This window comes from Cuculus canorus, chromosome 2, assembly GCF_017976375.1.
Source record: "Cuculus canorus isolate bCucCan1 chromosome 2, bCucCan1.pri, whole genome shotgun sequence".
Lineage (NCBI taxonomy): Eukaryota > Metazoa > Chordata > Aves > Cuculiformes > Cuculidae > Cuculus > Cuculus canorus.
Window position 1 is genome coordinate 9,588,957 of NC_071402.1, and position 12,740 is coordinate 9,601,696.

Genomic DNA, 12,740 nt, shown 5'->3' on the forward strand with positions numbered 1-12,740 from the left:
GCTCTGGCCACTTCTGTGACCAGAGACAGTTTGTTTGGGTTTTTTTTCCTAAGTAGTTCTCCAGTTTACAGTAACCATTTTTAGTTTGGAGCCAGTCAGACTGATTTACAGCATTCACAGTTAATGACTGGAAGAGGTCTAATTGACCATGTGTAAAGCTCAAATTCTGTTTAAGCCTCACAGTAACTTTCCTTGCTTCATTGTCATAGTCCTGAGCTGCTTGGCTATTTTCCTGTTCTGGAACTGATGGGGATCTTTGCTAATCAACTTCTGCAGACCACTGGAGACCTCTTAGCTCTCTCTTATCTCTGCTTCTTTAATAGTGCTTTGAGCTGCTGCAGGTGGACAAAGCATCAAATTGTCACCCCTGTCCTTTGTACCTGCTCTGATGCCTGAGCTCTGAATATACTTGTGCCTTTGAAGGGATAAAGTGCAGAGTGGTGTGGCTGGCTTGGAAACACCTCTCACATGTGGCTCTGGAGCCCGTCTTGTGTGGTGTCCCTCTCAAAAGAAAGAAAAACCAGTGTTTGGGAAGTGTGGCCCTGAGTGCTAGGGCCTTCTCCACTTTGTAATCATGCTCATGAGTATATAATCCTGTGTGTAGAGTGGTTGCTGTCTTTCCTGCTTGCTCAGCCTGCAAAGATGGAGATACCATCAAACTGCTTTGGTGAGGTTGCCCTTTTGTATATTAGTACTCAAAAGGAGAATAATCTCTGCTGCCAATGTTTGATCAAGCTGTTTTGCGGAAATTGCCTTTTTTATGAAATGCTAAGGCAAAAGGCTTTCCCTTTTCCTTGTTTTCCATGATAGCGTGTGAGTAAAAAACAGTTGAATATGAGGACAGGTAAATCCTGTCATGCTGGCTGCAGTTCTTCCAGCCCTTCAGGGATGTGAAGCTATCACACTTGATGGTGCATCCTGTGGCACAAACTTGGACAACCAAATGTGTGTCTTTAAAATTTGAAGCAAGAGATCTTTGAACTTGTTGCACGTCTGTGCTAGGAATGAATATTAGGATAACCTAATGTTTGGTACTTATGATTGAAACGTTGCTGATGTCTGAGGAGGGATGGCCTGATGTGTGGTCTCTTAGCTCCTTTGCACACCGTTGTGAAAAGCCAGGGTGTCCATCTGTCCTGTATCTCTTGCTACCAAACCAAGGCTCCAGCAGTGACTGTCCCTCCGGCAACGATGCCCTGAATCTTTAAGAGCAGAATAATCAGTCTTGGTAAAATGATTGCTGAGCAATTAGCCTTGGTTATGACGCTTGCTCTGGTGTCTTTGGAGCAGTGAGTTTGGGCTGGAATGGGTACGGAAAAAGCTTCTTTGAATGAAATTAGTGGGCAAAGCATTGCACAGATGACTTTTCCCAATGCCTTGCTTGCTTCCTAGAGACTGGCTTGCTGCCTTTCTTTCTAATTGGAAAACGTAGATATGTGATCAGTTTTAAAGCACTTCGCCAGTGGCAAAGATGCATTAAACCTTTGGTTTTTGGTTTTTTTCCAGGTAGAAGTATGATTGATTTTTTTTTTTTTTTTTAAAAACTTAATCCTCTCAGCAGCAATTGTAACCAATATCTGGGTGCCGGGGGGAGGGGGGGGCCGGTGTCCACTGTGTGGAGATGGTATGTCCCAAGAGGAGAACTTGGGACCTCTCAGCAGGCTGAATTGGCCAAGTGGAGTGAAAAAAAAAGTTGTTTTTCTCCAAGTTGGCAACTTTACACTGCTGCTTGCAGATATAAATGAACTTTGTCTTTTGAAAATTTCTGTGAGGCGAGTGCTTTGAAATGTGTATAAAAGAATACTTGTATGGTTATCTGTTTAGGAGAGTTATGCAGTTACATTAGCTTCAAGCTACGCTGTCACGTAAAAGGGGGAGCACAAAGCACCTATTTAGAGGATTATAAAATTTGTGCTGAACAGGAATGGTACAAAACCACTTCCCCAGCATCTTTCTCTTTGGAAAACAAGCATTTTTTACAGCGCTGTCATATAGCAGAGCTTTGTTTGCCAGCTCTCATGAACAAATAGCATGTTGTTCTGCTACCTTATCACGAAGTTGTTTCTTGGTAGGAATGTTTCAGGTATTCCAGATGTAGAAAAGTAAAGCCCAGAGCCTGGAAATGCCTGATCTGAAAACATTATGTAGCTCCAAAATCTGGTATATTTCCAGAAGTGAGAACTTGGTACACGTTGGGCTTTTGTTTAGCAGACTTTATGGCAGTCGTGTAATCTGCTGGTCAGCACTTCCTAGTGCTGGTTCTTTTGGAAACATAGAGCGACAACTTTGAACTATTAAGAAAACAGGATTGTTTTTTAAAGCTATAAAAGACATCCATCTTGTTCTTTTTGGCACAGTCCTTCTGGTCATTTGTAGTCAATGCTCCGAGTCCCTGAAAATCTGAAACTGTCCCATGTAAACAACTTTCTTCCCCAAGCACTAGCTGTGGCTTTGTTGCCCGAGCCATTTCTAACTGGAAAACTGCAGGGAACCCAGCTTCTTACTTTCCTTCCCTATAGGCAAAACATGGAAAAATCTTTTCTGCTTCTAGTCTCTATTGCAAAATTAGGTGTCATTTATGCCTTAACGGAATTTTAAGAATTGCAAAAAGAAGCCATCTGAGTAATGTGCAATTGCATGTGAATATTTTTGACCTCCAAATATTGCAGCAGCATTCATTTTCCCTCTCTGCCGTGCACAATTGCTCACTGTGTTGGATGGCAGATTCCATAGATGACTAATTGTGAAAATATTTAACACTGTTTCTAAAATATCATAGAATCATTAGGTTGGAAAAGACTTTAGAGATCATCGACTCCAACTGTACCTGTCTACTACTAAATCATAGCCCCAAGCACTTCATCTGTCTGCCTTTTAAACACCTCCAGGGGTGATGACTCAACCATCTCCCTGGGCAGCCTGTTCCGGTGCTTGACAACATTCTGTGAAGCATTTTTTCCTAATATCCGATCTAAACTTCCCCTGACACACCTTAAGGCCATTCCTTCTCGTCCTATCACCTGTCACTTGGGAGAAGAGACCAACACCCACCTCTCTAAACCTCCTTTCAGGCAGCTGTAGAGAGCAATAAAACCTACCCTCAGCCTCCTCAAGGCTAAACTGTTTAGCCACAGTTCCCTCAGCCGCTCCTCATAAGACTTGTTCTCCAGCCCCTTGAACAACTTTGTCACTCTTCTCTGGACACGCTCCAGGACCTCAATGTCTTTCTTATAGTGAGGGGCCCAAAACTGAACACAGTATTCAAGGGGCAGCATTGCCGGTGCAGAGTACAGAGGGAGAATCACTTCCCTCGTCCTGCTGGCCACACTGTTTCTGATACAAGCCTATATGTTCTTGGCCACCTGGGCACACTGCTGGCTCATGTTCAGTTGGCTGTTGACCAATACCCCCGGGTCTTTCTCTGCCAGGCAGTTTTCCAGCCACTCTTCCTCAAGCCTGTAGCGCTGCATGGGGTTTTTTTGTCCGAAGTGCAGGGCTTGGTGCTTGGCCTTGTTAAACCTCATCCCACTCGTCTCAGCCCATCCATCCAGCCTGTTCAGATCCCTTTGGAGAGCCTTCCTACCTTCCAACAGATCAACACTTCCTCCCAGTTTGGTGTCATCCGTAAACTTGCTAAGGGTACATTCAGTCCCCTCATCCAGGTTGTTAATAAAGATATTGAACGGGACTGGACCCAGCACCATTTATCACTGACCATCAACCCAGTATTTTACCCAGCAGAGGGTACACCTGTCCAGGCCAGTGGCAGCCAGTTTCTCAAGCAGGATACTGTGAGAAGCTGTCAAAGGCTTTACTAAAGTCCAGGTAGACTAGATCCACAGCCTTTCCCTCATCCATCAAGTGGGTCACTTTGTTGTAGAAGGCTGTCAGGTTAATTTCGCAGGACCTGCCTTTCATAAACCCATGCTGAATGGCCCTGATCACCGGGTTGTCCTGTACGTGCTGTGAGATGGCGCCCAAGATGATCTGCTCTGCACCTTCCTTGGTACTGAGGTCAGACTGACAGGTCTGTAGTTCCCTGGATCCTCTCTCTGGCCCTTCTTGTAAATGGGTGTAGGATCTGCCAGCTTCCAGTCCAATGGAACTTCCTCAGTCTGCCAGGACTGATGGTAGATGGTGGAAGGAGGTTTGTCAAGCACCTCTGTCAGTTCTCTTAATACCCTTGGATGAATCTCATCCATCCCCATAGACTTATGAATATCTAATTTGCCTAGCAAGTCTCTTAACCATTTCCGCTTGGATCAAGGAAGCCTTGTTCTGCTCTTCATCCCTGTTTACTGGCTCCTGAGGCTATGTGTCCAGGGAACATCTCACCTTACCACTAAAGGTCAAAATCACTTTGACAAACTTTCTTTCTTGTTTTTTTTTTTATTTGAGTGGTGAGACACTGGAACAGGTTGCTGAGGGTAGATGTGAATGGCCCGTCCCTGGAGGTGTTCAAGGCCAGGTTAGATGGGGTCTTGGACAGCCTGGTCTAATGGGAAAAGTCCCTGCCCATTGCAGGGGTTTTGGAGCTGGGTGATCTTTAAGGTCCCTTCTAACCCAAATTATTCTATGATTTTATGATTAAAATTTGTAATGGGCAAAACTTACTGGAAAACATGGAGGAAAAAAGGGTGAATTGGAGTAACTGCTGGGGAAATAGCTGTCACGACTCTTATGACTATCTGTTTCTGGTGTCTTATAGTAAATTTGAATTACAAATTACTGGCAATAGGATCAGTTTTGTTCCTGTCCCCATACCTCAAGTGGTAGGGTTGAACGTTCATGAAGCATTTGACTAAGCTTGAAATCTTTAGTCTGATTCTTTACCCAGTATCCACCCAATTGCATAGCTAGAAGAAGGTTTCCTAAAAATATGAAGCTGTTTGTATCTGCAAGTACACCGGTGTTTTTTTTCAGCATTAATATTCTTAATCTGTGTGTGCCACTTCATAGCTTTCCTGCAGAATCCAGGCATCCTGCAAACTTTCTCACTAGAGCATCTTTGTGCAGGGGAAAGTCCATTGAGTTAACCCATTGGACAGAGTGAAAATGTTTGTGCTGCTGCCACTGGCAGCTCTTGAATACTCCTGTGGGCTTCACAGCCTTTCTTGAGCACCATGTAATTTGTGTAGACAGGATTGATTGGCTTAAATCAGATTTAAGTCAGGAGGTGGGAAATTACGGTTTAAAGAATTGATTTTAATTCTGTTCTGTAGTTTTATGCTTATCTTAGGAAAACTGTTGATAATTAAAATGTAGTCACACTTAGTCAATAATTCCTAAGCATATTTCAGCCTTCTGGTTTGCTTTGAGTACACTTACTCATACGATTCACTCAGGACAGTTCTAAACTTTTCTTATGTATTAAATAATTGATTTGCTTTGTAGTTGTGTAGTTGATAAATTTCCAGTTTTATCCAAAGGACCCAAACCACCCATGGCATGCATTTCTCCAACAGGCTGAAAATATATAACAAACATGCTTGGGCTTTGTCATCATGCGGTTAAAACGCTTCTCAGTATATCTTTTGAGAAGCGTTTCTGATGATTCATTAGAGCTTCACAGAGAGTAGCCCTCTGCCTTTGGCACCTTATGTCTGCCAAGAAAATGAAAAGATGCAGTTGGTTTCAACACCCAGTTTGGCCTGATGTGGCTGCTGAACTGAGGTGCCCCGGTTGGTCCGAATGCAGAAGATGCAGAACACCTGCAGCACAACCTTCTGCTCCACCTGTCTTGGCAGTCATCTTTTCTGGGGTCCAGCTGTATCTGTGTTCCCAGTTAAGCTTCCCACAAATGAGGGATGGGTATCATGATGCTGGCCTTTTCCTAGAGCAGGACACGTTGATCTTGTTCCTTATTTTGACAGTTTTGAAAATAGCACTGCTACATGCACCCTGTTATTGTCTGCTTAAAGGAATGTGTTATTCTTGATACTCTTTGTTCAGATCAAGGAAGACGTTTCTGTGCTGAAGAATGGAGTATGTAGGTCTGAGAGTAGAGTAGTGGTTGTGCAGATTTGGCTATGTCTCCTTTTAACTGTGAAACAACAGTGTCCGTAACACACTCTGTTTTGGTTACAGCTCTGTTTCCTTCATCATTCTCCATTTTGAAGCTGCCAAACTTATTTGATCTTGCAGTGTTAACATTTCTTCAATTTCTTATTGTTTTGGAGTGTGTATATAAATAAGCCAGGGAGGGATTTTACCTGAGATTCATAACCTTCTTGCAAAGGTCTTTAAACTATAACCTGAAACAGTGGGTGATTGGTGGGGGATGGGAGGGTGGAGCAGGATCTTTCTTTGTTCCTGTATTTAATCTTTGCAAGCTGAGAACAAATCTTTTTTCATTTTTGCAGATACCAACTACTAACCATGTCAACAGAGTTCCAGGATTCTCACCTTGCAGAGGTGAAACCTCTGGTGGAGAAGGAGGAGGTAATTACTGTAAAGCTTTTTAAATCTTGCATGTTTTATTAAAGGGCTACTGTTGGAACTGCGTGAGTTCTTAGATTAGTTTTAACATATTGTACAGAAGAAACAAGAGAAAGTAGAGGTGAATAAGAGGGTGGGTTTTTTAATAATGCAAAACTGAGCCTTAATTGTTTTCTCTTTCTCGGTCTCTGGTTTTACTCTTCTGTAGAGCTAATCTGGTGATGACATTTTTATTTTTTTTCTTTTTAGAATAATGGCAGTCTTAGGTGTCTTTAGCCACTTTGGATGATGCTAATTGAGCAATATCATATAGATCCATCTACACCTATAGGCTTATCAATGTAGTGGTATAAACTACTTTGTCAGCAGGGAGGTATGGAGAGAGCCTTTACTTTTCCTCTGGGCACATCTGAGTCCAGAGGTACAGCTGTGCCCCATCTGGTCCCTTCTGTATGCACTGAGTTATGTGTTACAGCCAAACTGCTACCAGGTCTGCAGCTGGCTGGGTGTGCAGAAGCCACAGCATTTACTCAGGGGTCACAGTGTAGAAAGATCTTAGCCTTTTATTGCTTAACCTTTTTATACTTCTTTCCCTTTGCTTTCGCACCATTTCATTCAAAAATCTGCCCACGGTATCTGGGTTCAGTGGCTGTCTGACTCTACAGTGTTAGCAATACTCTGTCCTTTATGTTCATAGCAAATAATTCACTGTAATGCATGGAGGAACCTCTCTCTTTTTTTTTTTCTTGAATCAAACCCAAGATTTTCCTGGTTTTCCCAATGATTATAATTCTTGACAATGATGTATTGAGTGTTGAGTTTGTTCTGTTCCACAATAGAACTGTTCATTACTCTATCTACTACTTTCTTTCTATTCCCTACCTCTTTCATGTAAACACTTTGGAAAACCATTTCCACTTGTTACTGCAGTGAAATGACTGGAGAAACTTTAAACACAACTCCTTTGCCAAGGACACTGTGTGAATGTAGAGCTTGTTTGGATACCAGTGAAAGCAGTACTCAATTTTTTTCAGAAACTTAAGAACCCTTTTTATTGCCAATAGTTAAGTAGTAGGAGAGAAAAGGAGATACTAAGCTGATGTCTGATGGTTACTGAAATGCCTTTTTAAAGTTCAGAAATATCCTAAAACATTGATTATTTTCCTGGATTCCTGTAGCACACTGATCAAATGTTGAAGTCTTGACAGCCCTGTATGCTTTTATTCATGATGTTTCCTTAATTTTTGTCTGCATGGTAAATGAGCAGAGTTTGATTTCCTCTGTGGCCATTCTTAACAGAATGAAGGAAGTTACTGAATGTGTTTTGAGAAAGTGGGAAAGATTGCCCTGAAGGACACTCAGCACATACTAAGCTTTGCAGTTGCATCCTAGCTTGTGTCTAGGTTTCTTCTACAGCCGAGTCTTCATTCCTGAACACTGATGGAGCCTTATTTCATATGCTGTCTAGAAAGGTGCCGTATGTACTTATCCTTTTCAACTATAGACCTTGCAGGAACACCAATGTATGGAACTAGCTATGCCTAAAAGATCATGAGACCAACAGTGTAGTAAGATAAAACACAGTGTTGTCTAAAGCTAAGCCTGTGTAAAATGACTTCCACATGCTCAGTCAATTCTTTAGCTATGTTTTTATATGTAAAAAACGTTTACTAAAAGAACACAGCTCTAGAGTCCTGTCGTAGTTACAGGTTGAACTGTGATGCTTTGACATCTGCCATCTGAGACTATATTGCCCAAGAGGGCATCTGTATTGCTTCTAATGTCTTCTGTCCTTAATTTACTTGGGCGTCTGAGACTGTGTGACCTTCCTGCCTGACCTTCATCCTAAGCTTTTTATCTGTATACTTCAAGCTTTGGCTTCCCTGTGGTACTCTACAGCATAACAAATGTTGTCTTGGCTGCTCTTCCCACTGTTTTCAGCCCTTTAGTGGAAAAATGAGCTTGACTTCCTCTTTTTTTGGGGACGTTGTCAACCTACTCCTTTTCTGGTGGAGATCCTTAACAGGTGTAGGAGCTTGTCCATAGTAGTGATGGCTGGTCACAGATTAGAACACACCTCTTTGTGTTCAGTTGCCTTCCCAAACATAACAAGGGTGGTTTTGGCTAGGATAAAACCCTTCTCACCTTTGATATCATGTAACCAAATCTCAGTTCTTACTGCCTAACAGAGCTGCAGGTGCTCAGTGCATGCTCATGAATAACGGCTTTCCATCCTAGGCAGAACTGAGGTGGGTGTTGGCTGTCCTGTGGCTACAATAAACAATGGAGAAAAGTTCAGTGTTTTACAGCTCTGATTCATCCAGTGATTTAACAATAACTGAAGATGTACTAGTTTTTGTGCTTTATTTTCCTGGCCTATAATCTTGATGTTTTACTGCTTTCATGTTCTCCGTGAAGATTAGTGGGTAAAAGCTCTTGGTGATTTTTGATCTTCAGCAAGTGAGCTTTTATTGAATAAAGGGGGTCAGGGTGGAACTCTTGGCTGCAAAACCAGTGGATTAGTGCACTCATGTCCCAGAACAGATTTCTTTAGCTGCAAAAGTTACCCATATTAATGCTTTAAAATCTCTTCACAGGCTATCACTCGCCTCCTTCCAGACTTTGACGTTCAGGTAGGTAAAATTATTCTTTTTTTCCCTTTTTTTTTTTTTGTAAAAGGGGGAACTGAATTGACACTTGAAAACGGCAAGATGTGATCAGAAATGACTGACTGTTTGCCAGAAATACTGTTACTGTGGGAGGAGGGTCTGAATGGGGCTCTGACATAGTGATGTGAAGGGGACTGCAGGAGGTCTTTTCAGACGGAAGCTGAGAAAGTTTTATCCAAAAGAGGTGACTGGGCTGCAAACAGTTCTGTTCTTGCTAAGAGAATAAGATTCTTTTGCAGTGGCAGTGAAAACAAAATATTCCCTTCCCACACAGACACACATTTGCCTGAACTAATTTGCTTTCATTAGCAGCCTACAAGTATTTCCTTGGAGAAAACATCCCAGTCAGTGTCCCATTATGTCATTGAAAGTTTCCAAAATATTCCTGAAGCCTATGGAAGGTGAAGGTGCTAAGCAGTCAATTTTGCACATAACAGGCGTGATGGTAGTTTCAGTATGTTTGTTTACACCCAGAACATAGAAGTTCGTAAAGTGCACCACTAAGTCAGACAGTGGTTTTCCACTTACCCTGCGTGTCATGCTTTTGAGAGCTGGCTTTGTAAGTCTCTTAGCTTCCCTTGTATATTATTTTGTTGCCCTTTGGCAACTGACTAGGAATTGGTGGTCCTGAAGCTGAGGCTAAGGAAGTCCATGGCTGTTGGAGTCAAACCGGGCTGAGCTGGGAGGAAGACCAGTGAGCTTGTAGCTACCTTGAGAAAGAGCGAGTGGTGAAGTCCCATCACTGAGGTCAAGGAGTATGTATGTGTTGGCAAAAGAGGCTTGCTGAGCGTCTTATGTTTATCAAGGGAGTGCAGGGACGGAGGTAGATCATGCAGGACTAAGGAAAGCATTAAATTGCTCTAGTCTCTTGAACATGCAGATGGAGGTTGTTGAAGGAGTTTGTAACTTACTTTCTAGCATATTGCACTTTATTTGCACCTGTCTGTTTGTATTGAGTGCTGTGCAACTCCAGTAAAAATGCAGGATGAACTCAGCAATCTTTTCCTTGGAAATCAAGTGGGATCATTATCGCAAACATCTTTATCATCTTCCAGTGGCTCTTCCTTCTATAGTGAAGTTATGGTTTATATTAATCGTGTATCTTCCCCCTCATCCTTTTTAATGATAAATTCACTGCCTGAAGTCTTGATAAGTGTAAGTTAAAGCTGTCACCCTATGACTTCTTGCAGGACTGCGCAGAGCATAGGAGAAGCTTTCAGCTTGTGTCCAGATTGATCACTTGGTCTAAATAAATCTGAATCCCAGATTAAGTCTAACAGGAATACTGCAGTGTTTTGATTAAGAATCCAGAAGTGGCCCATATTTAGTTCCTATTCTTGGAATAAATTTTCTTGGTTTGTAAGCCATGTGTATATATAGAATTTTTAACTTGCAAGATCAAATTCTCTAAGCCTTTTTGGCTTTTTCCCCCTCATGTTTTGGATTAACCGTCACTAATCCAGAGCAGTGGTTCTTGTCATTTAGCCCTGCTCTGCCAGCTCTTTCTTTTTTAATGATCTTTGCTAGAGTTTAATCTTTCGTTGTTCTAGTTCAGGAAGGAAAAGTGTAGAAGAACAGTCTGACTGTGTTACATTTAAAACAGCTGCTGGAAAGGAGGCTTAGCTTTTTGGTCCTTAAAACCACAAGTAACCTAGCTAGGTGTCTTTAAGTTTTTACGTGGTTGATTTATGAAAGAGGTGTTTTGAAGCTGTTATGAGAGACTGGATTGCAGTTCATTACAGAAGTTCTTGTGTGGCTCTTAAGGACTCAGATCACTTGGGACTGGCACTGAAGTTCATGTGTGTTCTTAACAAGCAGCCGGTCCCTTGAGCTGCGTTTGGGAGGAGGAGGGACCTGGCTGGGGAAAGAGATGATTAGCGCTTGGCAGGATGGAGCTTCTTTCTCAGTGCCTGTGGATGGATATGGGTGTCTAGCGTATCTCCTGCAACTATTTGCGTCCTATTGGAAGAGAGTTTTGCAGTGTTCAGTTAATAACTTTGTTTCCACCAGTGGTGAAAAGTAGTGACTTCCTGTGAAGTGTTTTGGTTCCAAGAATAAATTTTATCAAGGATTTCAGATTTAGAAAGAATTAAACTTTTATTTCACTGGATATTGTAGACAAACTAGAGTTTTCCATTTTTCAAGTAAGCCACAGTATAATGCAGTATTGCTCTCTGAAATAACACACTGCAAGATGTGTATGTGGTTATTCTCTGGGCAAAGCTTTCTTTTGTGGTGTTACCAGGGGATGGCCAAGACAAAAGAGAACAGACAGCTCTGGACTACCTGTGGTCAGCACTGTATGTCTATGGCACCCACCTGAAAATTTAAGTGAAGGTCACCAGCCCCATAAGACAGGGAGTGTTCCTGACCAAACCTGTTTTAGCACAGTTAATGATAAACTGGTACAGGGCAATGTGCCCTGTGTGGCTCTATGTTGGCCTAATGCCAGGCGTTTTTTAATTGTATTTGCAGTTTGATGTATTTGCCTGTTCTCTAGCTTGGTAGCATTGGAGCCGACGGAGACTTCACTCCTTGTCACTATATGTAATTCTCTTAGCATTGTGTTTTATAAGTGAACAGTCCATCAGGAGACTGCTTTCTCAGTAACTAAACAAAACTTTCCAAACTGTGCAGCAGCTGTGGGTAGCAAAGATGAGTTTTTCCCTTGCAATTTGTGGCTCATGGCTATCTAAACCCACAGGCATGCAAGGACCATTTCTGCTTTCCCTCCACCTGTCAGAGAAAGAAAGAAAGAGCCCCCTTGCAATGTGAGACAAATCTACTGGTCCTCACAGTGCAATGAGGTGGGCTTCCCTCTGGCGTCAGTGATGCAGTTTGGGGCTTTGCAGCATATTACATGGATTTCCTCATCCTTTTAGGTCCCTGAAGGAAAGGGATGGTGTTGGTTCTGGTTTTGTGCTTTTGCAGAGCAATGTGACCCAATAATAATCAGACTAGGAAGAATCACTGGGCAGAACTATCACGATAATCTGCTTGAGTTCCTGCACCAAAGTTTATGGGCTTCCACCACAATCATTTGCATTTACATCTAAAACCTTATTAATATAATCAACTCACAACGTGAATTGGAGAACCGTTTTCTTAATGCTGCTTATTTAAAATAGAATCCTTAATGAGGGGAAAAAAAAAAAAGAAAATATCTGCAATAGTGAGTGTTGGGGTTTTAGAACATAAGATGTATTTAAATAGCTGTTTGAGAGTAGAAAAGCCTTGAGGGAAAATGAGAAATAGCTTCAGGGCAAAGGGGATTTGAAATCCAATGTTGCAATACCACATTAAAAACTCACGAAATTTTGATCTTCAATATATTGAAAAAAAAGTGAAAAATAGCATGTGCAGGTATTAGTGTATTAAATTTCTTAAGTAATATGAGCCTAAAATATACTGTCTCGGAGAAATTCAAGTGACTTGTATCCTTTTTGAAAGCTCTGAAAGTTTTGTCTTGCTTCTGTAGGCAAGAGAAGGAGGTGTATTTAACAGGGAAAATATTATAAATTAAAATGAAAGCATGAGATGATGGTTGAAGATTAAGTATGTTTGAAAGCTTTAAAATAATCTTGATGGAATGCAGTGTTTTACTTAACGTGTAAAATATGGCATTCTTAGCAA

The 12,740-nt window shown here is 41.7% G+C and overlaps 1 protein-coding gene across 1 annotated transcript in view; it reads left to right on the plus strand.

Moving 5' to 3' along the window:
* The window catches only part of NDRG1 (N-myc downstream regulated 1), a 42,498-nt gene that overhangs the window by 9,957 nt on the left and 19,801 nt on the right, over nucleotides 1–12,740 (plus strand). The window contains exons 2-3 of the mRNA XM_054057807.1: nucleotides 6,363–6,441; nucleotides 9,036–9,071. Of these exons, the coding sequence (XP_053913782.1) occupies nucleotides 6,379–6,441; nucleotides 9,036–9,071 (99 nt within the window). The 5' untranslated portion in view covers nucleotides 6,363–6,378. The remainder of the gene's footprint in view (nucleotides 1–6,362; nucleotides 6,442–9,035; nucleotides 9,072–12,740) is intronic.